At 48.1% G+C, this 27,631-nt stretch overlaps 2 protein-coding genes across 3 annotated transcripts in view; one reads left to right on the forward strand and one right to left on the reverse strand.

Annotated features, from left to right (window-relative positions):
* Nucleotides 1-25,937, forward strand: TVP23A (trans-golgi network vesicle protein 23 homolog A). Of its 2 annotated transcripts, none has more exons than XM_084881175.1 (8): nucleotides 1-168; nucleotides 460-539; nucleotides 22,023-22,167; nucleotides 22,691-22,780; nucleotides 22,944-23,072; nucleotides 24,018-24,146; nucleotides 24,974-25,033; nucleotides 25,719-25,937. In XM_084881175.1, exons 1-7 carry the CDS (start codon nucleotides 160-162, stop codon nucleotides 25,031-25,033), a joined length of 642 nt encoding a protein of 213 aa, XP_084737301.1. In that variant the 5' UTR covers nucleotides 1-159; the 3' UTR covers nucleotides 25,719-25,937. The 2 variants fall into 2 exon arrangements, with proteins under 2 accessions (XP_084737301.1, XP_084737302.1); XM_084881176.1 differs by lacking the exon at nucleotides 1-168 and adding an exon at nucleotides 288-370.
* NUBP1 (NUBP iron-sulfur cluster assembly factor 1, cytosolic) overlaps nucleotides 25,822-27,631 on the reverse strand; it is a 17,010-nt gene continuing 15,200 nt past the window's right edge. Inside the window, exons 10-11 of the mRNA XM_084881150.1 lie at nucleotides 26,790-26,873; nucleotides 25,822-26,097 (exon numbers count right to left, since the gene is read on the reverse strand). Coding sequence (XP_084737276.1) covers nucleotides 25,991-26,097; nucleotides 26,790-26,873 — 191 coding nt within the window. The 3' untranslated portion in view covers nucleotides 25,822-25,990. The remainder of the gene's footprint in view (nucleotides 26,098-26,789; nucleotides 26,874-27,631) is intronic.

A 27,631-nucleotide genomic window follows, 5' to 3' on the forward strand; every position in this document is an offset into this window, starting at 1 on the left:
CGCCCCGCCCCCACGGAGACCTGCGCGCAGGCGGCCCTGCGGCCGCTGCTGTGACCCCACCGGGTCTGCTGCCAGTGGCCGGAGGGGCACCCCAGCTTTTCCGGGGCGAGAGGCGGAGCAGGAGCCTGGGGACCGGGCTCCAGGTGGGCTCCAGGGAGGATGAAGCAGGTAGGGCCGCGGGGATGCTGGGCGTGGAAGGATGCTGGTGAGGATGGGAGGAGCCGCTGGAGCGCCGAGGGAAACTAGGAGGAGGAGGAAGGGTGCGGAGGCGGGGGCCTGGGCCGGGTTGGACCCCAGATGGGCATGGGGGTGGAGACGGCCTTGAAGTCGCAACCGAAAGGGAGGGGCCGGGTCTGCAGGAAGGATGAGGGTGGGCTCTGCACCGCGGGCGGGTCTGTCACTCGCCTTTGGTGTCCCCCCCCACTCCTTCCTCCTCCCCCACTTCCTCCCCCATCCCAGGCCCTGGTGGACGACACTGAGGATGTGTCCTTGGACTTTGGCAACGAAGAGGAGTTGGCCTTTCGGAAAGCCAAGATCAGGTATGGTTGGACTGGCTTTGGACAAGCATCCCCGTCAAAGCTGCAAATTCATTCCACGTTCGTTCATTCATTCATTCACTCACTCACTAATTCATTCATTCATTCAGAATGCATTGAGCACCTAGTGTATGCCGGGCTAGAGACACAACCTGGACAGAAATAAGGCAGGAGGCTGGAGAGGTGGACAAGGGCTTGGAGCCTGGAGTCTGGGGTTGGGAGAGGGGCAGCAGGGGGAGACCTAACATTGAATAGCAAATGAAAATATTTGGGAGGAAGTCAACAGTGTGATTGAAGAAAGAGAAAGCAACTGGGCAAGACCACTTGCCTTAGCACCGTCAGGGAGGGAGCTCTGGAGAGGTGACCTCTGAGCTGAGATCTGAATGAGAGGAGTTCCACCCTGAAGGAACAGCAGGTACAAAGACCCTAAGGCTGTGTTGGAAGGTCAGAGAAAATCATCTCTGTCTGGAGGGCGATGGGAGAGAAGAAGGGGGTTGGGAGGGGGCGGGAGAGGTGGACAACTTGGATTTGTATTCTAATCCCTGCTTTAGTTCCAGCCAGCCAGCCAGAGTTTCCTGGGTCAAATCACTTCCTGCCTGAGGCTCAGCATCACAGAAGATGGCAAGACTAAGGTGTGAAAAATGAGCCACAGACGTGATTGCTGATGACCCAGCAGCTGCCACATTAGAAACACCCAAAGCTCAGCCACACTCACTCACCTGCACCTCCTCTCTCCTTCCAGCCATCAGAGCCAGCGTGGGGACCTGGCACCTACATGCCATTCCTTTTACATTCTCTGATCCAACTCTGATAAAGCTCAGAGCGGAATAGGACAGTCTTAGTTTCCCAGGGCCGCGGTAACAAATCCCCATAAACTTGTTGGCTTAAACTAACAGAAATGTATTCGCTGACAATTCTATAGGCCAGAAGTCCAAATAAGCTTCTCAGGGCTGAAACCAAAGTGTGTCAGCAGGGCCACACACCCTCCAGAGGCCCCAGGAGAAAACCTGTTCTTTGTCTTCCCCAGATCTGGTGGGCTGCCAGCTTGGGGTCCCTTCTTCCATCCTCAAGGCCAGCAGTGTAGCAACTTCAAATACTCTGCCCCATTTTCACATTACCTTCTTCCTCCGTGTCAAATCTCCCTTTGCCTTCTCTTATAGGGTTACTTGTAGTGCATTGAAGGGCCAGCTGAACGGTCTGGGATAACTTTCCTATCTCAGCCAACTTGCTAATTAATCACATCTGCAAAGTCCCTTCGCCATATGAGGTAACCCTCACAGGTTTCAGGGAGTAGGACCTGCATGTTTTGGGGGGCATCTTTGGACCATAATGTCCAGAGATTGTCTTTAAGGAAAGACATTGTGAAAGAACTGGGTTCCTGGGGCAAGAATCTTATACAGCATCTAAGCTCAGCCTTTACTGAGCACCTCCTGTAGACCAGACTCTGGGCTGGTGACTGGGACTGTGTGGTATAAGGACACCTCCCCCTGCCTTTATGGAATGCCTGGTCGAGAGCAGAGATGGTCAACCTCAACACTGCTAACATTCTGGGTCAGGCACTTCTTGCTGTAGGGGCTGTCCTGGGCATTGTAGGATGTTTAGCAGCATCTCATGCTTCTACTCACCAGATGCCAGAAGCACCCATCAATAATGTCTCCAGGCACTGCCAAATGTCCCCCCGGAGGCAAACTTGCCCTCGTTGAAAACCAGTGGTGTGAGGGTATAGGGTGTAGGTATGCCCATGGCTGCTACAACCATGTTTCATGCTTGGGCACTTGTCCTGGGCAGGGGAAGAAGTGACAGCTGAGCTGAGGAATGGGGATGGAGGGGGTGGGGGGAGAGTTAGCTAAAGCAGGGGAAAAGGATGGGGTGTCACATGCACAAGCCTAGAGTTAAGATGAGTTTAGGGAGCTGAGAGTGGTTTACTGGGGAGCAGTCTGAGCAGAGATTGGGGGCCACACCCTGAAGGGCCTATATTTATGGATGTGTGATGTCTGTTAGAATGGGAATCTACTCTCTCTGTGCTGTCATATGCAGCCATCAGACACACGTGGCTGCTGACACTTGATCTGTGGCTGGTGTAACCACGGTCCTTCCAACGGTCTTTTAGCATTCATATGCGAACTGCTGTTTGCTTTAGCATCTGACATTAAACAGCCACATACGGCTACCATATTGAACAGTGTAGTTCTAGAGCTGAAATTCGTGCAGGGCAGTGGCATGATTGGAATCTTAGCTGGAACTAAAGGATACAAGGCCGTGACACGGCATCCTCATCTCCTTGGGAGAGCCAGCTGCCACCCCACACACACTCCTGGTGTCTGTTACCTACCTGGGCCAGGTTGGGCTGCCAGAGGCCAAGGCCAGGATGTTGTGGGCCACCTGGAAGCCTAGAAGCTTCAACCTCTGTTTCCTGAAAACCTTTGGATGATTCTGTTCACCAAGAACCACGGCTGCCTGCCAGCCCGCCTCCTCCAACCCAGGGGCTGTTCCATGCAGGTCACTCCTAGGCAAGCCTGGTGCTTACCCTTTGTTTACAGTGACCTTGAACAAGTCAGGGCACCTTCCGGATCCCCATTTTCTTATTTGTAAAATGAGGACGATGTTAGTCCCATCGTAGGGTTGTGTAAAGAGGACTAGATCAAGTGACAAAAGTATGTAACAAGACCAGTGGGAGCCCTGACACCTCATGTGGGCTTCATCCCTGTTATCTGACCCCAATGGGACTTCTGTGACCTCGGAGCAGAGGCACGTCCTCAGCTGGAGCAGGACGTCGCCCTGGGGTTGTCCTTGGAGCGGGAGACTGTCCCTCCTGTGGCAAGTTTGTTTATGCTTTGAAGGCACTAGCTTCACAAATTCATTTAGACCCAAAGGTCATGGATTTCAGTGGATTCCCACCCAAAGCAGGATGGTCTCTTGCCTCAGACAGGCTCCTTGGACCTAACTTTGTTAGGGTTGGTTTGGTCAGCGTTTCGTGGTTGGTCCTCATTCAGCCCAGGGGCCATCCAATGAAAAGAATGCCATGGGAGTGACAAGTTAGTGGGGACCAGGTCCCTAGGCAAGACTTACAGGAAATCAAAACTACCTTTGCAAATCCCTAACCAGCGTCTCAAGTAGAATATTTTGTCTTTCAAGCAGTCTTGCATGTCAATTTATCTTCCCATGTTGGATACAAAAGCTGTTCCTCAAAATGAGCTGCTGATGAAATTGTTGGCTGTGTTTTAGGGGAAGTGATTTTTCGAATGAAAACAGTAATAGCAAGCACTTGCCTAGCACTTATATGCAGGCACTATTCTAGGTGTTTTGCTTATTATAATTTATTTAATCTGTATTACAAACCTGTGAGGTAGATACTATGGTTGTTATTGGTTTCAGGATGAAAGAAATTGAAGGAAAGAGTTGCGTGACTTGCCGAACATCACACAGCTGTGGGAGGGTGGGGCGTTAGGCTCTAGAGCAGGGGTCCTCAAACTTTTTAAAGTGGGGGCCAGATCACAGTCCCTCAGAGAGCTGGAGGGCCGGACTATATGAACTACTAATTCCTACTGTAACACCTCAGCTGCGCTCACTGCCCAAAAAACCTGGCAGGCCGGATCAGACTCCTCTGCGGGCCGCATGTGGCCCGCGGGCAGTAGTTTGAAGACCCCTGCCCTAGAGCAAGCATGTCAAACTCAAAGTGAACACGGGCCAAATAAACAAGGTTTGAGTTTATGTGGGCTAAAAAAAAAAAATCAAAAGCTTCAATTTTCATAGAAATGTAGGTTTATTTCGATAGAGATATGCTGAATACAAAGGATTAAAATAAATGAGCAATCTTTAATATAAAATAATAGAACATTTTAATACAAATTAATCTTTTTTTCTTGAACATTAACTTACCAGACACTGAATAACTGCTCAAATTAATGAGCATAATGCAAATAAACATATTTTTCTTGTTCTCACAAAGTGAAATATTTCCTGTTGCGCACACCAAACAAGTTAGTTCAAGACTAATGCCGTGGCAATTGGCTGCTAAAATATTCACTGCTAGTATTAGTGGAGAGAAATGGTGGGCCTGCGGAATAAGGTGTTTAAGAGAAATGAATGCAACATAATTATAGTAATCAGTCATTATCGAAGGTTCAGTATTAGTAATTATGTATAACAGGATATTGTAAAAATTAAGTTACGAATTTTTATTAAAATGTTTCTTGCATACCGTTACATTGGCTGGGCCGCAAAAATATTTGTTGTGGGCCACATGTGGCCCGTGGGCCGCAAGTTTGACATGCTTGCTCTGGAGTCCGACTTTATATTACACTGTGCTTAGGAATGACATAGGGGTGAGCACTGCAGTGGTAACAGTATTCCAGGGCTTCAGTCTTATGACTTACCCCCTCCCCTTTTAGAACAGCGTTCTAAGCCTTGGCTCTGTTTTTCTTTGGGGCTGGGTAGTCCTCTGTGTGGGGCCATCCTGTGCACTGCAGGGCTTCACAGGACCCCTGGTCCCTAACCACTAAGTGCCAGCAGCACCGCTCCCCCTTTCCCAGAGTTGTGAGGTAGATATATTCCTAGGGGTAAAGTGGACCCTGATTGAGAACCCTGACTTAGGTTATTATCTCTTTCTAGGGTGTGGATTTGGATAAGTAAAATTTGCATTTAAAGGAACTCCTTGCATTCCTGACACCTCTGTGTTTGACACTGACCCAGGGAAGCTGCTGGGGTTGGGGACAAGGAAGGAGAGGGGACAGATGTTACATTCATGGCTGCCCATCATTCTCAGAAATTAACATAGGCACACAGACACACACACACAGGAATACACACAGGCACACACAGACATCATGCTCCCACACACCAAAGAGAAGATTTTGGTTGTTCTTTGTTGTTATTCCAGGAAGTCTGTTTGCCTCAATCCGTGAGGACCCCTTGCCCTCTGGATAACCTCTGTTCCCACTGACTTTGGGGAACAAGTCATCTTGCCCCTCTCCCACTCTAAAAATGTATTTTAAAAATATAGAAATATGAGACATAAGCAGGTCTGACCAAAAGCTGATTATTTAATTTTAAGGAAGGTCTATGGTTACCAAGGAAAGGAACCCATAAAATCAGGGAACTAGACAAATTTCAGTTCTCTTTGATTAGGACACGGAATTACACATTTTGAAATTTACTCCTTATATTTACAGCTGGTTAGCTTCCTCTTATTTATATGGTTGGTTTTTGTTTTTTTTGTTAACATGAAATTGAATGCTGTCCCAGCAATCAAATCACTGAAGAGAGATTTCTGGTGAACTGTGACCTACACAATTAAAGGAAGTTGGTGATCAGAGGGGACATTGGTCAAGTTCTTTAATGTTTGATATTGGACAGCTTGACTGCACAAACCTGGAAGATTTAACTCATTCATTCATTCATTCATTCATTCCAGTGTTGACGCTACTGGCGTTTGGGACTGACCACCCTTTGTTGCAAGGGCCGTCCTGTGCACTGTAAGATGCTTAGCAGCATCCCTGACCTCCACCAGCTGTGACAACCAAGAGCGTTTCCAAACATTGCTGGGGAGGCCCCAACTCAGCTGCCTTTTGAGAGCCACTGGTTTGTTCTTTTTCCCACCTATTTACTCACTGAATCAACAAAAATGGTCAAGGACCTTTGTGTGTCAAACACAGTTCTAGGGGACACGGAGGCCCCTGGCCTTCTGGAGATGACATTTTAATTAGGGGTAAGACAGTGAACATGGAAGTAAAGATCTAAACAAAGGAACATCAAAGAGTGGTAGGTGCCATGAAGAGGAATGCGAGAAAAGGGGTTCTGGGCTATGAGGCTTCTTTAGGTCACGGAGGGCTCCGAGGAGGCCTGAGGAGGTGCCTTTGGACTGAGACCTAATTGTGAAGGAGGAGCCAGGCATGGAAAAGAGCCACAGGAAGAGAGTTCTGGTAGAGGAAACAGCAAGTGCAAAGGCCCTGAGGTGAGGTATATTCCAGGGAGTGTGGGAATCAGCCAGGGGGAGAGTGGGAGGAAGAGGCATAGTTGGAGGTTTGTTAGGGGAAAGGATGTGGAGGGCTTTGAGGATGCCCCTGGGGGGCTGGGTGGGGGGGCCTTGGAATTTTGCCTGCTTTTGACGGACAATCTTTGTAGATGTGCAGGAGGTGGTCAGATCTGGTTGGCACTTGAGAAAGCTGCCTGTGACTGCCATGTGGCCAGTTGGGCAAGAAAGGAAGCAATGAGGTCTGTTAGAAGGCCCATGAAGGGCAGAAGATGCTGGTGGGTGGGGCTGGTTGTGTTCCAGGGATGCATAAGGGAACTCGGTTCATGCTGACCTTTGTCCAGATCCTTCCAGGTGCCGGTCTGGGGCTTCTGAGGTTGGAGAGAGGTGGTGGAAGGCAGGGTCCCAGGTCGGCATTCCCAGGGAACTCAGATAAAGGAAGGGCCGGAACTTCTCTATGGGAACATGCTTACTCACTCAGCAGGCGTTGAGTGTGAAAGGCTCCTATTGTGAGCCCACCCAGGGTCTGGAACACGTTTCCAGGCTGCCTGTTTCCGGGTAAATACTAGTATGGGATGCTCACACTGGCGCGCGTGTGTTTCACTTCCATTGGGGTGGGGGTAGGTTTAGCTATCTATTCTGGCCAGTGCTGATGCCAATGACATTTCCTTAGTAAAGACCAACTCAATGAATGCGGGTTGGAACCCAAGGGGAAAAGCCCTTTGCCAGCCCCAAGGAAATGCTCACTGGGGCTCAGCCTGGAGTATTCCATGGCCAGTGACTCATTCCTCACTCATCACAGGAGCAAGGAGGCTTCCAGAATGACTCAGAAATAGCCACAAATAGGTTAATAGAGCCTCACGTTTTCCCCGCATCTCAATACAGATGTATCTGTCCCCTGAATTTTAAATACTTTGGAATAGAAAATGCGAAAGGACAGTCAGCTGACTGCCTCTAAGCCTCAGAGATACTCTTAGTCCAGGGAAGTATTTGAATGTGAATTTAAATCTAAAAATTGGAATGGGTCACATTTGAAATCTGACTCAGCACAGAGACAAAAGGCGGACTGGTGGTTTTCAGGGGTTGCAGAGGGAAGAATGAGGAGAAAGTGCAGCTGCAGGTGGGGTTTTACTCTGGACTGCTGGAAATGTTTTAGAACAACATTGTGAAATACTAAATGCCACTGAGTTGTTCTCTTAAAATGGTTAATTTATGTGATGTGAATTTCACCTCAATAAATTTTTTGTTGTATTAATTTTACTTCCTAAATTTTCTTTTCTAAGTAGTTTTGGGTTCACAGAAAATTTAGGTGAAAGAACAGAGATTTCCCATATACCTTCCTGCCTCTTCCCACACATAGCCTCCCCCATTATCAGCATCTGCACCAGATGAAACATTTGCTATAATCGATGACTCTACAGTGACACATCATAATCACCCAAAGCCCATAGTTTACATTAGGGTTCATCCTTGGTGGTGTTCATTCTATGAGTTTGGACAATGTAATGATATGCACCTACCATTACAGTATCATATAAACTATTTCCATTGTGCCCCCCTACCCCCAAATCCTCTGTACTCCACCTGTTCACTATCCCCTCCAACCCCCAGCAACTACTGATCCACTGTCTCCTTCCTTTTGCCTTTTGCAGCATGCTATATATTTGGAATCACATAGTATACTAGAGGCCCAGTGCATGAAATTCATGCATGGGGTGCCCTCAGCCCAGCCTGCACCCTCTCCAATCCGGAACCTCTTGAGGGATGTCCAACTGCCGGACATCCCAGAGATCGGACCTAAACCAGCAGTCAGACATCCCTCTCACAATCCTGGACCACTGGCTCCTAATCACTCACTTGCCTGCCTGCCTGGTTGCCCCTAACTGGCCCCTCCCTGCCAACCTTATCGCCCCTCACTGTCTCTGCGTGCCAGCCTGATTGCCCCTCACTGCCCCCCACTGCCAGCCAGGTCACCCCCAACTGCCCTCTCCCTGCTGGCCTGGTCATCCCAAACTGCCCCCTTTGCCAGCCTACACAACCCTCACTGCCCCCCCCCCTGCCAGCCTGTGAGGGCCCAACCTTGGGGGTCAGGCTGTGCCTGGCCACTCATGGAGGATACTTACCTACCCTGAGCCCCCATGTTCCTGCTCATCCCCCAGTCTTTGTATACCCTTTGCTCTCTGCTGCCTAAATTTGTCCTTTAGATCTTAAAATGTCTTTAAAACTTTGTTTTTAACATATAATCCTCACACCATAAAAGTCACCCCTTTGAAGTGTACAACTCAGTGGTTTTTAGTTCATTCAAAAGGTTATGCAACCATTGTCACTGTCCAATTGCAGAACATTTTAATCATCCCCTCCCAAAGGAATCCCATATCCTTTAGATCTTAATCCTCATCACTGCTAAGAAGCACCCCCTATCCTGAGCCATGGGCCCCTTCTCTCAGCCCCTGCAGCCCCGGGTCTGACCCCAGGCCTGATGACTGACTGTTGTGTCCACATCTTGGGTTTTCTTAAAATGTCAGTAAATGACCAAGAACTGTGTAGATGCCCTGCCTGAATCCTGTACTGAAGGGTTGGTGCCTGGAACAGTATGGACAGCTGGTGGGACGCTGCACCACCTTTCTGATTGGACAGTGGCTGTGCTGTGTGAGTTGTTGAACATTCTGATGGTGACTCTTCTTGCCCCATTAGTGACACCTTTCACACTGAGTTGAAATTGCCTGTTTGCTTCTCTGCCCCTTCGTCCCCAGAGATGTTCGTGAGGACAGGACGGGGTCCATTTTGTTACTGCACTTGGACCTAGCACGGTGCCTGGCTAAATATTAGGGTTTTTTAATGTGGTGCTGCTGCTTTACGCTCCATTTATTAAAATTGCATACTTCTAAAACGATTTTGAAAACCAACTGAAGACATGTATGTGCTGATTACAAATACAGTCCTATATCCTTAGACAATGTCAACTGCAGTTTCAATTGCAGTGTTAGTCATTGTTTTGACTACCAGATTCATCTGCAAACAATAAGTATGCATGCACGGCAATTATAAAGTGTTCTGCTTTCCGTGTTTTGGGAGTGTTGGTGGCTAATGGACCCACAGATGAAAGAACTGTAAAATACAGCAACAAAATATGCAAAGTTGGAAAATAATATTTTGAATCAATGTCTTTGTAAAGACTTAAAAAAAACAACAACACCCTCTTTTCTTTTAAATAATTTCAAAATTGCTATTACCAGAAAATAGGAAGAATAGTACAAAGAACTGATGAGTGTTAACACTTTGGTGTATGTAAGTGTGTGTTTTTGAAGCATTTAAAAGTAAGTTGCACATACCATGCTTCTGACCCCTAAGTAGTTCACTGTGTATTACAAGAACAAGGCACTCTCTTACAGAAGCAAAGTATGATGGAAACTGAGAAATATTCTAATCTAGAATTCATAGTCCAATGTCTTTCCCCCCCAGTTCTTGCCCATTGCAATTAGTTGTTCTGGAACAGCTATCAGCCTTTCTTCTTTATCTTTCACAACATGAACAGGTCCGAAGAGTGGCTGCCAGCTATTGTATCTGAAGTTGGATCTGTCTGATGTTTCTCATGGTTGGATCCAAGTCATGATTTGGGGCAGAAACGCTGTAGAAATGATGTTCTGTTCTAAAAAAAAACATTTGTTTTCCAGATCTGCCACTCTGTCACTCTAAATGTAGCCCAGGAATGGCATTTTCCCCCTCCACTACTTCTTATCTGCATCTTAGCCCCCAGGTTTTGCTATCTCTCTCTCTCTCTCTCTCTCTCTCAACACTGATGTGAGAGTGAAACATTGTTCAGCTGCCTCTTGCAGACCTCTACTGGGGATGGAGCCTGAAACCTGGGCATATACCCTGACCAGGAATCAAACAGCAACCTTTTGATGCATGGGATGTCACCTAACCAACTGAGCTGGATTTTGGTCTTTGGTTCTCTTTACCTCCTGAGGAATCCACGACTCCTTAAAGAGGAGTCAGTTCCAGCAGAAACTGGTTTGGCTCAGTGGATAGTGTCGGTCTGTGGACTCAAGGGTCCCAGGTTCGATTCCAGTCAAGGGCATGTACCTTGGTTGCGGGCACATCCCAGTAGGGGGTGTGCAAGAGGCAGCTGATCAATGATTCTCTCTCATCAATGTTTCTAACTCTCTATCCCTCTCTCTTCCTCTCTGTAAAAAATCAATAAAATATATTAAAAAAAAAGAGGAGTCAGTTCCAAGTTTTGGGGCAGAAACCAGTTGGCTGGATTTGGAACATCCTTTTGTTATCAGAAAGCACAATTATTTCTTAAAATGTCACAGACTGTTATGAAGAATGAAGACAGAATTTTAATGGGACCCCACAGGCCAGGCTGTGATAGTGATCAGTATTTGCTGAATAAAATTAATATGAGTTCACTCAGTTCTCCCATTAAATAATTTATAAGTGGGCTCTTTGCTCCTAAGGTGCTATTGTTTTAAAATACACTGGTTCCTTTATAGTTTTGGGATGTAGAAAATAAATACCTTATTAATATTTGAAAACATTAGTGGATGTATCCTGATTCCCAGAATATTAAAATATTAAAAAAAAAAAAAAAAAGAAAAAGAAAAAGAAAAAGAAACGCAATTTAAGGCAGGATTCTCTCCACTTTGCAAATGAGGAAACGGAAGCTCCCAAGAGCCAAGTAATAGACCCAAGCCCACGTGAGAGCTAATATTCTATGCCTTTAAATCCTGCCCACTTTCTAGCAGAATCTAGCAGCACTTCAGAAACAAAAGCACATAAATGTGTGAATTCTACTTTTTACTTCCAGTGCAAACCAACCAACAGCACCCTACTCACAACAAGGGTGAAAACAAGCAGGAATCCAGGTTGCTTACGTCTAGCCTCTCCAGGGTGTCACTTGCTCTATATACCTTTCTGTCGGCTGACTTCCTGTCCTGCCTTCTGGAAAGTCAGTCCTTGGCTGCTCTGCTCTCTTTCTCTCCCTCAGTTAGTAACTCCAACTCTCCTGTTTAAAAGCGATGAGTGTAACCGCAGCTGGCCTCATGCTCTCCTCCCACCCCCAGCTGTCTTTAAGTAAGCCTTCATTTTATGACCCTGATTCTTAGAGGAACCCAATCGCCTTGTCCTTTCCGCCCTTGGAAATCACCTGACAAAATAGAACATGGGTTTTACACAGTTCAAAGTTTTCAGCATTAGAGCCTGTAGTAGTTAGCTACTGCTGCATAACAAATTACCCCCAAACCTAAAAAGGTAATAAGTATTTCTTACCTCACACTGAACCTAAAGTTCAGGGTCTGGGAGCAGTTGGGCTGGGTGGTTCTAATGTATTCTTTCATCAGGGAGCTCCTAATGCCTGGGTGTCCTCAGCTGCTACTCTTTAACATTGGGGGGTGCATCATGAGGGCATTCTAATTCTATCATTCAGTCTTCATCAGTGAGCCGAAGAAATCTAGAAAGAGAAACCCTCCTTCTTCAAATATATAGTCATTACAAGAAATACTTTATAGAAAAAATAGCATAATAGATACTTGATTCTTATTTTTCCTTTTTGTTCAAGTAACGAGATCATTCCCCAACATCCCCTACAGCTGACCACTGAGGGTTCAGTTTAAGAATCACATGACTGGCTGGCCAGCCTGGCTCAGCAGTTGAGTGACTTATGAACCAGGAGGTCACAGTTTGATTCCTGGTCAGGGCACATGCCATGGTTGCTGGCTTGACCCCCAGTGTGGGGTGTGCAGGAAGCAGCCAATTAATGATTCTCTCTCACCACTGATGTTTCTCTTTCTCTCCCTCTCTCTTCCTCTCTGAAATCAAGATATTTAAAAAAGAATCACATGACTCATGGATAAGACAGTCTTATTGCTGCTTAAATTGTCGCACCTCTGGCCAGTGGGAGCCCCTTCCTGTTGGCTTCTGAGTCTTTCTGACCCGACTCTTGTGTCTCTGACAGCTTCCTTACTACCTGGGCTGTGTCGAGGTCCCAGCCTTCTCGTATGCATTTCTCCACCTGCCCCTGGAATCGCCTTTTCTCCAAGGAACCCTGGGTCCTTTGGAGAATGGAGTGTAGAAGCCCCAGCCGGGGTTCATCTCCTGTGTCAGCCCTCAGGCTGTAGGGCTAGGAAGTGCATCAAGCAGGGCTGAGTATCATCCCGTTGTATGCTGGGGAGTCACTCTTGTCACCAAGTTGATCTGCGGAAAACTCTGGGCTGAGACTGAGTGAAGACTTCGGTTCTGGTGCTGATTCTGCCATTTAAGCAGCTGTGAGCCCATACTTTTCTGCGACCCAGAAAAGATGACCCTTCCTCAGGGAGTCGGTTCCCTCCAGGACGGGCAGCTGGCCGATAGCGCATGCGCCCGTTGCCAGCAGCACATCACCTGCGTAAGTGCCTCTGTGCCAACCCTCTGCAGTTCACAGCACCTCTCCCAGCACCCGGTCCTCTGCAGAGCTGCTCTTCGTCCCCCTCTTGGCTCAGTTCTTTTCTTTGGGTGCCTTTGTCCCAAGGCAGGTGTTATAGGTTGACAGGTTGTGGAGCTGATTCTGCTATCAGGGCAGCCACTCGTCTGTACTTCCTGCGGACTAGAAAAGATGTCCCTTCCTCAGGGTCACGTTCCCCCAAAAGGTATGTTGAAGTCCTAGCCTCCAGTATCTTGAAATGGGACCTTACTTGGAACAGGGTCTTGGCCGATGTAATTAGTTAAGATGAGGTCATGCTGCAGTAGGGTGGGCCCCTAATCCAATATGGCTGGCATCCTATGAAAAGACAGCCATATGAAGACAGCCATGGCGGGTGGAGAAGGCCATTTGACCATGGGGGTAGAGATCAGAATGATGTGGCTACAAGCTGTGGACTGAAAGGGTGCCAGCTGTCACCGGAAGGCAGGAGGGAGGCCTGGGACAGAGGGTCCCTCACAGCCCATAGAAGGAACCAACCCTACTGACACGTCATTTTGGACTGCTGGCCTCTAGACGGTGAGGGAAAGTTCTGTCACCTAGTTTCTGGTGCTTTGTTACTGCTGCCTGGGAAACTCACACAGCCTGCGACAGCTTAACTCTCTCCCCTGAGGGTGGTCTCTGGACCAGCAGCACTGGCACCTCCTGAGGACTCATTAAAATGCAGACTCTCAGGCCCCTCCCCACCCACCAAGCTCCTGAATCAGAAGCTTCATTTCAACAAGACTCAAGCATGTCAAATTCGGCAAGTTTAACATGCTTGAACCAGGTGATTCCCATGTGGAGCACTGCCTTACACAAAAGGAGGGTGGTGGGATGGTCACTCCCATTAATTAGCTGGCACTAACAGAACCCTTGCTGTCCACCAGGCAGTCTTCTAAGACCTTTTGCATGCAATCCCATTCCCATGAAATCTTCCCAGCAAGCCCATGCCATCGGTACTGTCACCAGTGTATATGGCCGCGCAGGCATGTACTGCATGACTCCAAGGAACATGATCAAATGGCACCCCCTCCTCCCCCCGGGCTGTGCACTGCAGTACCTCTGACTCTTATCCCATTTGCGGATGAGGAAACTGGGACACACACATGATAGATCCTCCCTTCCCCCAACTGGTGGGCGGAGTATGTCGTAGCCTGCACCTGCGGCCTGGACATTCCTGAGCACCTAACCAGGCACCTTCAATGGACTGTACATTGAACCACCAGTCAGCACCTGCCAAATACCCTAAGTCCCTAAGTGCCTAATCATGTGCCTTACATGAAACTACCAATCAGCGTGTGCTGAGCACCATAAGCCCAATCCTTCCCATTCCTCCCCTCAAAAGGTGTGTCCCCCTCTGCATGTGCTGCTACTCCTCCTTTCGGGGCAGCCTGGCAGGGTCCTTCTCCTCTAATAAAGCCTGTAGTCCTGGTTTTTTGCCTCTGTCTCATCTTTCAACAAACAGAGGTTAAGTCACTTGCCCACGTCACACAAGTCCTCAGTGACATCCCGCCCCCCCAACCTCACCCCTGCTCTGCTGCCTTCTTTCTAAAGGGGAGCCAGTGAAGGTCATGTCTCTTGTTCCTCCCCTTTCTTTTATCTCTTAAAATGTGGTAAAATACACACAATGTAAAACTGACCATTTTAACCCTTTTAAAGTGAACCGTTCCAGTGGCACTTAATACATCCACAATGTTGTGCAACCATTACCATCAGTCAGTGCCAGAACATTTTGTCTTCCAAAAAGGGAAACCCCATGGCCATTAGGCAGTCAGTTTCCACTCTCCCTCTCCCATCCCCCAGCCCTGGCAACCGCTAATCACTTCCTGTCTTTATGGATTTATCTATTCTGGATATTTCATATGAATGGAATACTATAGGATGTGACCTTTGTGTCTGGCTTTGTTCACTTAGCAGAACGTTTTCAAGCTTCCTTCATGTTGTAGCATGCACTCACTGCTTTTTCTTTTTCATAGCCAGGGGACCTCAGGCTGCATCCCCCGCCCAGCAGGGCTGGACGAAGGACCTGAAACTGCGCCTCCCCACCCAGCACCAGGCTGGGGGACCTGAGGCTGTGCCCCTGCCCAGAGGAGCTTGATGGGGTTGGGGCTAGCTGGGTCTGAGGCTCACCCAATGGGGCTGGGGCCAGCTGGGTCTGAGTCTCCTGCATTTTTAAAGTGCATGTGTGTGGTGGGCCCCTGCATGCCCAGACTCTAACAGGAGGGAGATTTTATATACATTTTACTAATTTTCTTTCATCTCTGACACTTCTACTATAAAGGGCAAATAGCAATATTAAAATATTTCCTCTAATTCCCTTTTAATGTGCATGAATTTCGTGCACCGGGCCACTAGTATAGGATAATATTCCATGGTATGGATGTGCTATATTTTGTTCATCCACTCACCTGTGGATGACATTTGGGCTGTTTCCACCTTTTGGTGACTGTAAATAGTGCTACTCAGATCATGTACTCAAAAACTCTGGGTCTTTAGCTAAGGAATCTGATCCCTGAGTCCAGCAGCAGCAGGAGGGTGTGGCCTGGGTGGGGATCCCCGGGTGCTTCGGGCAGAGGGGAGAGGGTTCCACACAGGGCCCAGCCTGGGCCACGTCCAGGGGCCCATGGACTGTCCCTGGGGTTCACTTTCATTTTGTAGCATGAGCATATTCAGGCTCTAAGGTTGGAATCTCTTTAAAAAGAGGGAATACGGTAGTGACCAGAGAGAAGTCAGTTCTTTTACTCATTTCCACACTCAAACCACTGTTGTGCTGACCTTTGAATCAAAGCTGTGAGGACTTAGCAATCAGCATTGACTCAGGCATCCCAACAGTCTGAAAATTTGGCAGTCTCCAGCTCAGAAGTCGGGGGAGGAGGAGGATGTGCTATTTGAAGCGGGAAACCAGGGTCTGAAGGATGATGGTGCTAGCATTGCTGTGGAGCATTCTAAAGAAGAAAAGTCAGATTGCACCCAGGTGCTTCATCCTTGGAGCATGGGGTTTCTGAAGGCTTGCAGGGGTCGCTGCGTTTTCAGGCATGGGATCCTTCCGTCGCTCTCTGCTTTGATCCTGGAACTGGTTTATCTTGAAAAGGGAGCCGAGGAAGGCTCATCAATTGTAATGAGGATAGGAATCACTAGAGTCTTGTTAAAATGAAGATTTAGGCTCGGGAGGTCTGGGGTGGGGTCACCGGTCCTGCATTCCTAACAAGCTCCAGGGCACACGGGAGGCTGGCAGGTGGAGAATGGCTGAAAGAGGCAGATGTCATCCTAGCTGTCTTCCTCTCACACTGGGGTCCCCTTCTGCCCACATTTCATGGTATCATACTGCTGCTAGCAGAAGAGCCACCTGACTCCAAGTGGGTGTCAGGGCTGAAGAAATAAGTAGTAGCACCTTCTCACTTTTAACAATGGGGAAAAGCATGTCTGACATCACTAGTCAAGGCTTCTCCGAATTTTCTTCTGTTTTCAAAAATCTTGACTGTTATTAAGTCAAATACTATTAGCCACAACCACCCTGTGGTCTGGCATCCTGGGTATTTTATCTCCTGGAAGCCTCAGACATCTGAGGTAAATGGTCTCCCATTTGACAGGTGAGTAAACTGAGGCTCTGAGTTTAGTAGCTCATCCAGGGTGGTACACAGCAAGGATGGGGCTCAAATGTTGATTTAGCCTCCCTGGCCTTCACTGTACCCATTGTCCAGGTGGGGACTGGGCTGTGGGGGAAAGTAGGCATTTGTACTCCATATAGCAGTGGCCCTTTCTTTGCAGAGGGACTGGTAAGTGCAGAAGAGAGGACCTCCTTTCTGGAATTTTCCTCATGCATCCAACTGTAGTGGCCAATTACTCAATTGGAGAATTTTAGGTCTGGATTTTTTTTAAAAATTCCTCCTCCTCCTCCTCCTCCTCCTCTTCTTCCTCCTCCTCCTCCTCCTCCTCCTCCTCCTCCTCCTCCTCCTTCTTCTACTTTTATTTTTTTATTTTTATTTTAATCACACATAGCCCCAGAATATCAACCCATGGGCTAGGTTTATTCTGAAAGGCGTTTGGCCTCAATGAAAAATGCCTTGATTTATTTTTCTACTTTTTAATTCAAATTTACATAAAAGTACAGAGAACAATGACGTGGTGTGCCGGTTGCCGGGGTTCAGTCGTGATCAGCACACGGCCATCCTGTTTCATCCTCACCCTCCCACTCCTGCCCCGAATTTCTCTGAAGCAGATGCTAGATGTCATCACAGATGCTCTTTTTGTGGTGGCAAAGTAAACCCCAGACCTTTGCTGCAGGGAAAAGCAGAAAGCTTTTCTAGAGTACCTGAAAGATGATGAAGAATTTAAAATAGGACGTTGGGTGAGGAATGCAAGCCAGAGAGAGTCTTGAAAATCAGTCCAGTTTTCAAATTGAGTCCAATTTACTTATCCGTTTAACCATAAAATAAAAGGCAAATTTTAAAGATACTCTTAGATCACTGCTAATATAACCAGCCCCCCCCCCCCCCATCCCCAAATTAGTCGTGACTTAGAAGTTTGTGGGAAAGGGGTATGTGTCTATGGGACATCATCTTCCCCGATTTACACCACGTACTGCCTAGACAAAATACCCCTCCCTGACCCACTTCCATTTTTTTAGAGTGGTTTTAGGTTTATAGAAAAATTGAGCAAAAATACAGTTCCCACAAGCCCCTCCCCACCCCAAATTTCCCCTTATTATGAACATCTTGCATTAGTGTCATAATTTGTTACAACTGACGAAGCCATATATTATTACTAACATCCATAGTTTACATCAGGGTTCATGCTCTGCGTGTACGAATGTATAATGACATGCGTCCACCATTACAGTATCATACAGTCTAGTTTCATTGCCCCCCAAATCCTCCGTGTCCCACCTAGTCAATCTCCCTCCCCCAACCCCTGGCGACCACTGACCTTTTTACAGTCTCCGTAGTTCAGTCTTTTCCAGGTCATGTGGCCAGAACCAAACAGTGTGTAGTCTTTCCAGACTGGCTTCCTTCGCTTAGTCATAGGCACTTAGGTTCCTCCATGACTTCTCATGGCCTGATGGCTCATTTCTCTTGAGCGCTGAGTAATCATTCCTTTGTGTAGATGTGCCACAGTTTACCCATTCACCTATTAAAGGACATCTTAGCTGCTTCCTGTTTTGGACAATTATAAATAAAGGTGCTAATAAATATCTGTATGCGGATGTAGTTTTCACTTTCTGGGTAAATCCTGAGGAATGCATTTGCTGGATTGTATCACAGAATTTTTAGTGTGACTTGCACATGTTTTTCCTTGGTCAGTGGCTTCAATCAGAAATGTTTTTTTATGAGGTGTAGTGTTCATATAGTCAAGTACACGAATCTTAAGTGATGAATTTGTGTATGTGTGTACACACACGATCGAGATGTGGACCATCTCAGCACCCAGAAGACTCCTTGTACACCTTCCCCATCACCGCCCCTCCACTGCCTGGAAGTGGCCACTCTGACTCCCAGCATAATCGCTGGTTCTGCTGGTCAGGCAGTTCCCACGCTGCCACTATGGAAAGCAGATTTTTTTTTTTAGGGGAAAAGTGGCCGTGAGTAGCAGTTTGTTTCCTTTCTGGTTTGTTTTGAGTGGAGCCCGATTTCATCACCAAATTGTTCCTGCTGGTCTGGACCAGGGGTTGGCACGCTTTCTGGGTAAATATTTTAGCTTTGCAGGCCAGCGGATGAGTGAGCATGACTGTGCTCCAGTGAAACTTTAGTTACAGAGATAGGAGGTGAGCCCCACGTGGCGCTGGGCCTGTGTTTGCAAACCCGGGTAGAGCAGATCTTTCCAAGCTTTGTGAAGTCAGTCCAGGCCCTGCGCTCAGCCTGCACCCGCGGGGGTGGACAGACGCTGTGCATCTTTGCAGGCCCCTTGGGAGACTTTCATGCACTTTCCAGGTAGAGAAATCTCAGTGTTTCCTTCTAAGGAGGAAGCTAATAAGTATCCTGGGACCAAGAACCCACAGATATATTTATATGTAAACAAAAGCCCATTGAGTCTCTTTTCTCCTTAGCACTTTGATGAAGGTCTCATTTCCCCTTTCACCACCTGTCATTCTTCCACCTCCTCTACTGAGGGAACAGGCTTTTACAGGCTAGGTGGAGGGGGCGTTGGGAGTCCAGTGGAAAACTCTCCATATTAAAGTTGAGGAGTGAAGGTTGTTCTTCAGCAAAAGCAATGGGGCAGGGGAATATGGGATCTGGAGTCTTGGGGGAATCCTGAGATGAAAAGTGCCCCGGGGAAGGAGGGGGGAAAGTTGTGGTCAGAGGGGGAATTTTCCAGTGCGGCTCCTCGAGGTGGAACAGTTTCGAGTGACTCCGGGGGCTGAGGTAACGGCAGCTGCTTGCAGTTATGAAGCATGCCTGTGTTTCTAGCACTTCATCCTCAACAGCCTCACTTGATCTGTTCAGGATCCTAGGAAGTGGCTGCTGCTCGCACTCCCATTGTACAGAAGCAGAGACTAAGGCTGAAGGGTTACATAGCTTAGGGAGGACCATGGAGTGACTCTGAGGTAGGAGCCAGGACTGGAGCCCTGGCAGTTGGGCATCTCTCAAGGGATGACCAGGTGGGTGCCTGGGAGGGTGGAATTGGAAACAGGTGGCATTGAGAGGTGGAGGTGCTGTCAGTGTGTGTGCTTGATCTGCAGCTTCGGAGGCGGCAGGAGAGAATGCTGGCAGAATGGAGGACCCCATGGCAGGAAAGAATGGACAGGCTTAAGCCATAGCCTTCAAAACTCTCAAAACTAGAAAACTGGTCTGTGGCCACATTAGTGCTAGCTGGGAGCAAAGGCTGGGCAAATTCTAGAGACTGCATGAGGCTTTGGAGGGCTGTGCAGAGGGCAACCTGCATAAGACAGGATTAAAGCAATATTTGAAAGTGCAACAGGCATCATTTTCTACTTTCTTTGGGCATTGTGCGAATAATAATAGTTTGATTGAATGACAATAATAATACCTCCCCACTAAGCAGAACTTTCCAACAATTGGGATTTTTTTTGTGTTTTATTTCAGGAAACCACAGCCTAAAAAGCAAGAAAAAGAAGTGGTGGGCAGGGGATTTATTCAAATATACCAACTTCCAGGTTTTACTGCACAGTAGGGTCTCTCTTCCATCTTTTACAATAAGTCTATATTTGTCCTGCAAAGAGGACAGAGGGCAGAGGAACAAGCTCAGTGGGCCTTAACAGGACTTGATTACAAGTTTCAACACAACAAATGTTTGCTGGGAATTTTAAAAGTCATGTACTGTTGGGGATATAAAAGAAGTATCCAAACATGGTTTCTGCCTTCGAAGAACTTTCCAAGATGGTGAGATGATTCATTATCTTCAGTGTGAGGGGGAAATTGTATAGACACAGTTTATTGAAAATCCTCAATAAGATTTAAGGCAAAAAAAAAAAAAAAGGGTTTAAGAGATTCCCAAAAGTCTTGTCTTTTGGAACAGTCCAGATTTGGAAGTTCTGTGTGATCATGTCTAATTCTTTTTTTTTTTTTTTTTTTTTTTTTTTTCCAATTCTCACCTGGGGATTTTTTTTTTTTTTTTTTTTGAGAGAAACATCAAAGTTTGCCTCCCGTATGTGCCCCATCCAGGGATCAAACCTGCAACCTAGGTATGTGCACTGTCTGGGAATCAAACCCATGACCTTTTGGTGTATGGGATGACACTTCAACCAACTGAGCCACCCTGGCCAGGGCATCACATCTAATTCTTAAGTGCCAGGTACTCTATCCAGGTGGGCCTTTCCCCAGACTGCCAGGAGAGCTCAGCGTCTGGAAGGCACCAATGAGAAACATTCTGGCGCACAGTTGGTGTTTGGGCATGGCCCCCAGCTCCTCTGGAACTTTCTTTGGAACATCAGGAGTGCATGCAGAAGTCATACATTCTGCTTCTGAATCTTAGTCCACGTTCCCTTGGGAGTCTGAAACCACACCGTTCTATAGGAACCCCTAGTTGACTTACTCTGACCCTGCTTCTTTTTGGGAAGTCCCGTGCAGGTGTGTTGGCTGCCTCTTTGTCATCCCAGATGTTGTGGGCTGGCAGCTGGCGGGCCATGGTGGTACACAGCCTGCATTCTTTTATTAACAGAAGTAGTAACCATCACTTAAAATCCTATTTGCCATCCGAGTCTGGATTTCTAGCTTCTTGTGAAATGTTGAATCTGGCAGTACAAGGGCAGATGTGCCCAATACACTCCCCTGCCCTGGAGGGAGGCCTGCCCCCCACCTCCCCAGCAATGGGTGGTGCTTCCATTGCCATCATCACTGGCCTGTTGCTTTCTTGATCTGGATTGAGTGTTTTTCTCTACCTGAGCTCTATCAAAAGTGGATTCCTAAAGAGAGAAATAGGAAGCCATGAATGTCTTCTCTTCTGCCTGGCCCGTGTCACCACAGGTGTTGGTTATCTGCTCCGACAAATGGGTGTCTCTCATTATTGATTACCCTCAGATCTCTCATATTCCAGATTAATTTTTAAAGCATTGGATGTAGGATGAGCACATTCTCCTTGGCTCTGTGTCTTCTTTTGTGCCCAGGGGCTCAGTGAACAAAACCCGCCCCCCACCCCCACCCCTAGACCATTTCATCATTTAAGTCCCACTCACCATGAGCCATCACGGGTTAGACCTGTCGTTGGCACGTCATTCTCATTTCCCTCTGTCCAGGAACATGTATTCCCCAATGACTTGAGACAGCACCCATGAGCTGCACGTGGGCCCACTGCTCCCCGCCTGGGTAATAGCCCAACCTTTGCTTTAGGGAACTAGTCCCTGCTGCTGCTAGGGGGGAGGCAGTGAGTGACCATGGTCACGTTTCACTTCAAAGGTGACCCAGTTTCAAAGAGGGCAAGTTGTGTTTGTTATCAAATGAGGGGAAAGTACAGGATTCTTCAAGAGGGGGAAAATCATGTACAATGCTGACTGGTACGGGCCTTCTAATATAGCGCTGACTGCCCCTGGAGCTGCAGCCTGCCTGAGTTTGAAACGTGCCAGGGAGAGTGTGGGAAGGCAGACACGATGGAGTGAGGGGCCCCCTGTGTTCTTTCTTAGGCACCCCCTGGCCACCTTCTTCCACCTATTTTTCCGAGTGAGCGCCATCGTCACTTACGTGGGCTGCGACTGGTTCAGCAGGAGCTTTGTGGGCTGCTTCGTCACCGTGCTCCTCCTCCTCTCCTTCGACTTCTGGTCTGTGAAGGTGAGCCTCCCTCTGTTGCCGCTGCTCCCCTGCTCCCGGGACACGTGGGCTGCGCCCGGATGGTGACTGTCCAGATGCAGGTGGCCCCTTTGAGCGAAGAGATTCTCTGACTGGAACTGCTGGTACATTCTTAGGAATACGGAGTCAGCCTCACTTAAAATTAGAGGGAAAAATACATTGTTTAGTGTTGGGTAAAGGGCTTCAGGATATCAACTGTTGCAAATATGTGCTATGTGAGATGACAACTCCATATGGCTTTGATTTTTAATAAAGTTTACATATAATATACAGAGATTTGAATGTTCTACCTACTGTGGGTATATATATTTGGGGAGTCTGTCACTTTTTACGGTAAGCTTAATTAAAAATTAGAAGCCTCGAACACTGAGAAACCACCACAGTCCAGTTCCCCTCCTCTCTGCTCCCAGTACAAGTTTACCTTTTGTTTTATTCGCCAATAAACAGGTGACGACCTGCCCTTTGCCCAAGGTGCACTGATCATCATTTTGTCCCTTTTCCTCAGAACGTAACTGGGAGGCTCATGGTGGGCCTCCGCTGGTGGAACCAGGTTGATGAAGATGGGAAAAGCCACTGGATCTTTGAAGCCAGAAAGGTATTCTCCATGACGAGGTGAACCAGCACGGGAAGAGCGGCTGTGGGAAGTGTCCATGGTTCCTTTCGGGCTCTGGGCAGCTCTAACCCTGCCCTAACCAGCGCGCAGCAGAAGCACATGTAAAATCAGTGAAAATGATGGCATGACTCCCTTTCCCACACAGGTCTCTCCTAATAATATCACCGCCACCGAAGCAGAAGCCCGCATCTTCTGGCTTGGCCTCATTATTTGCCCGATTATTTGGATTGTGTTCTTCTTCAGCACCTTGTTTTCTTTGAAGCTAAAGTGGCTGGTAAGGCAACTCCTGACCCTGACATTGCTTTGACATCTGCACAGAACCAGGGGTCCCAGGAGTGGATTGTTATTTATTGATAGATTGATTGAATGCGCTGTATTGAGATAATTCACACACCATACAGCCCACCTATATAATGTGTATAATTCAATGGCTTCCATGTATTCAAGTGTGCAACCATCACCACAATCACTTTCAGGGTTTTTCATCACCCGCAGACACCCTGCAGCCTTCAGCCATCACTCCCTCCCAATGCCCCTGTTCACACAGCCCGACACCCCCTCATCTTTGTTTCTATAGGTTTGTCTATTCTGAACATTTCCTGTAAGTGGAATCATGCAATATGTGGTCTTTTGGGACTGACTTCTTTCACAGAACGTAGCATTTTCAAGGTTTATCCATGCTGGAGCTGAATAGTATTCCATTGTATGGATAGGCCACATTTTATTTATCCCTCCATCCATTGATGGCTATTTTGGTTGCCTCCATCTTTGGTGCACGAAAAATGCTGCTAATAGAGGAGTTACTGAAAACGCCTATGACATCCTACCTTGGACAGGGAACCCTCCCCATGTGGGAATAAGCTAGCCTCCGAGTTCTGAAGTGTTATTTCAGAGTTACTGTATTTTGTTGCCATGACCCATTTCATTTGCTGAGAAAACAAAATATCCATACATATACAAGCAACACCATGATTCAAGGTGTGGACTCGGGAGTTTGGGTCCTGGTCTGGCCTTACATCAGCTCCTGGACTTTGGGCAACTTTTGTGTCTCTGGGATGATAATGGCACCGACTTCTCAGGTCGTTGACTAAAAGGTGTCCAGGAGGTGCTGGTAAAGGTCGGTGGCTATGTTAGGTGCAGCCAGAGCTACCGCTACAGGGTGTGGGAGGAACATTTCCATGTAAGCTCAGAAGCCTGACCTTTCTTTGTCTGAGCACAGGCCCTCGTGATAGCGGGGATCTCCCTCCAGGCCGCTAACCTGTATGGCTACATCCTTTGTAAGATGGGAGGCGAGAGTGACATCAGCAAAGCCGCAGCCAGCTTTCTGTCCCAGACAGTGTTCCAGACGGTGAGTGTGAGTGACTGAAGCTCATGAGAGGGGGGCCTGCTGACACTGTTAGTTTTTAACATTGCGGTGAAAATACACAACATAAAAATTTACCATTTTAACAAGTTATTTATTTGTTTTTAATCTTCACCTGAGGGTATTTTTTCATTGCTTTTTCAGAGAGTGGGAGGGAGGAAAAGAAGGGGGGATAAAGGGAGAGAGACAGACACACATCGACTGGTTGCCTCCCGCCGACTCCCGAACAGCAACCCAGGTATGTGCCCTTGACGGGGAATCGAATCCGTGACCCTTCAGTGAGCAGGCTGACACTCTAACCACTGAGAAATGCTGGTCAGGGCCATTTTAACTCTTTTCAAGTGTACAGTTCAGTGTCATCTAGAACATTTACATTGTTGTGTGACCATCCATCCCCAACCACCATCCATCTCCATCCAGAACCTTCCATCTTCCTAAACTGAAACTCTGCCCATTAAACAGAAACTCCCTGTTGCCTGACTCCCAGCCCCTGGAAATCACTATCTGACTTTCTGTTCCTATGAATATGATGACTCCAGGGACCTTAAACAGTATTTATCCTTCTGTGACTATCATCGTTAGTCTTCAGTGATTTTAAAAACGATACAATTTAGAAGCACACACATTTTTCTAACCTCACATATAAGTGCAGTGAAATAAACGTGACCAGGCTCATCCTGAAGTGGTGTGAACTGTGTTAAATGTTCACAGCGCTACTGTGTGCTCTTGGCACATGGGGGTTTGCCCTGGGCTCAAGTGGGAATCGGGCCCGCACAGGTGGGACCGAACGCCATGCTGCCTTTCCCTTGCAGGCCTGCCCACGTGACTCTGAGAAACCTGGCCTCGAAGGGCTGGAGATCCACAAGTGTTAGGTGAGAGGTGGGATCAAGGCAGGGGTCTGGACCGGGGCTGGAGGCTTGTGGGAAGTGCAGCTCCCCTGAGCTTGGCTGTGCCCGTGGCCTGGGCTGCCTATCCCAGTGCCCTGAGCGGCCAGGGGCACAGCCAGGTAGGGGAACCAGCCTGTGCCCGGGGCATCCCTGGGCTTTGTGACTTCATCACCCTTTACTGGAGTCCCGCTCTCCTCACATTGGACATGTACAAATCCAACCATATGCAGGCATGAAGGGGAGCAGGGGAAAGAACAAGGGAATTTGCCCACGTACCACTTATACTCGGATAAGATGGAAAACAGGAATTTACTCGTCCCTCAGCTGTCTCCATTCCTGTGCATCTCAAAGGGAGCCTCTCTTGTCCATGATTCTAGAGTTCACAGCTGTCTTTCCTGTGAAATGTCTTGTATAGCACCAGAAGTTACTGGGGTAATGTCAGGTGACTGACTAAACAGGGTAGACACAGACCCCAGTTTGGTTTAGTGGGTGATCTCAGGGGTGTTCTGACCACAGGCAGCTGCATCGATGCTAACCTCGGAACAAGCCCTGGCTTGAGGCTCCATCGATGTTCCTTTTCCCCAATCTGGAGAGTAACTGGACTACTACTCACACCGTGACCGCGGGCTCTGCACCGAAGCCATGCATCACCCCTCTGCTTCCCTTTCAGGCATATCTCCAGAGGCAGCAATAGTGAGATGAGCGGTTCTGCAGTCAAGCAAGCTCAAGCAGCCATTCCCGACCAACAAGCCATGGGTTTTCAGTGAAGCAGAGACGTTTGAGGAGACGCTTTTATTTTTTAAACGGCACATTTGTAAAGAACGCCCTTTCCATGTGATCTAAAGAAAACTGTACAAGTATCAGGTGATTAAAGTGTCCGCAAAAGTGACTTCACACCAGAGTCTGGTCCCTCTTTCCCTGAGCCCACTTGTGCCCGAGCGGTCAGGACACACTGGCCGTGCTGCCTGCGTCCATGTCCCCCTGTGTTTCAGGAGCTAACGAGGTCCTTTCTTCTTTTGGCTGCTGGAGACTACAATACTCCTGGATTCCTGGAAAACAAGGCGGCAGGCAGAGAAACACTGGCAGCTCCTCAGTGCCCCGGGCAGCCCTGCCTGTGCCAGCCTGGGTGCTTCCAGGCTGGAGTGGCATCCCCAGATGCCGAACTCCCTAAAAAGCCCCATCTCTGTTGATGCCCCGAATCTTCCGTGACCTGAACACCACACACTGCCCGCGGGAGGCCCGTCCTCGGTTCATCCTTCAGAGCCCGGGAGTGATGTTACTTCCCCCAACACCACTGCACTGGGCAGAAAGCTCCCGCACAGACCAGGCCTGGGGGCCTTCGACGGCTGTCGCCTTGGCTGCCGGCTGGGAACTGGAGCTGCACGTGAGTTTGGTGTGGCTCACTAGGCTTTGTGTCTTTTCTTCTTAATTTTCTTTTTACAGTTTTACTGAGATGCATTTCCTTTGCCATAAAATCCCCCTCATTGTGTCTTTTAAACTATGACTCAGCCCAGACACTGACGTACTGAAAGGTTTCTCATAGACTCCGGGTCCCTGGGTTGAGGGAGGCACTCTCCGGGTCATCCCAGACCCACTGGCCTGAATGCCCAGCCGAGGCTGCGTGGCAGTGACCACTTATGATCCTACATGGGTTCTCCTCACACCCAGCCCAGTTTGCTCATTTATGTCGCCTCCTGGCCCCACAGCCACCTGGATTCACAAAGCTCACATAAATACTTACTTTGAATTATACTTCTGTAGGCTAACGTAGCTGGTGAATTCGGCGCGTCAATCAAAAAAGACCGTCCTTCATCACAACTCTTCCCTTAAGGAAACAAGTGAAAGGGAATTAAATCCTTGAAGAAAACAAAGTGGTAACATGGCCTTGGGGCTCGTTCTGTGCCTGTGACAGTAGGAAGCTCCTGAACCTGCTGCATTCGTAATGAACAATGCCAAGAAAGATGGCGGGGGCCTCCCTCCATCCACAGGGGCCTTCCCCTGGCCAAGGGTGTTCCGTGAGTGCCTACAATTCCTCTGGGTGGTGTGGCAATGCAGGTTCCAGGGCCCCACACAGGACAGATTCAGCAGCCCCTGGGTGGGCCCAGGAACTGAGTTTTCAAAGATTACTTAGTTCTTTTGAGTAAAAAGATCATAAATGCACATGGAGAAAAAGTATGGGATACAAAATGTACCATAAAAGGGGAGGCTATCAGTGTTTCAGATGTCTTTCTGGAAATTGTATGTGCATCTAAATGTGGCAGGTATGTACACACACACACCCATATACTTAAAAAAAAGAATGGCAGCTTATGACACACATGTTCTGCCCACTGCTTTTTCCATGGATACTCGCATCCTGAAGGTCATTCCACCTGTCTGCTGATCTTTCATAAGGCTGTCCACCCGATGTCCTCCTGCGGACACACAGGTTGTCTCTAGGACCTCATGTCATCCCAGTGTCCGGTGAGCAAACACAGAGGGCCTGCCCAGTGGCTTCTATATCCTGCGAGGCCTTCTTGCCTCCTCCATCTGTCTGCCCACCCCATTCCTGCCTAGACCCCTGTGGTTGGTGTTTTTGGCCCT

Source organism: Pipistrellus hanaki, assembly GCF_964339955.1.
Source record: "Pipistrellus hanaki genome assembly, chromosome: 4".
NCBI classification, from domain to species: domain Eukaryota; kingdom Metazoa; phylum Chordata; class Mammalia; order Chiroptera; family Vespertilionidae; genus Pipistrellus; species Pipistrellus hanaki.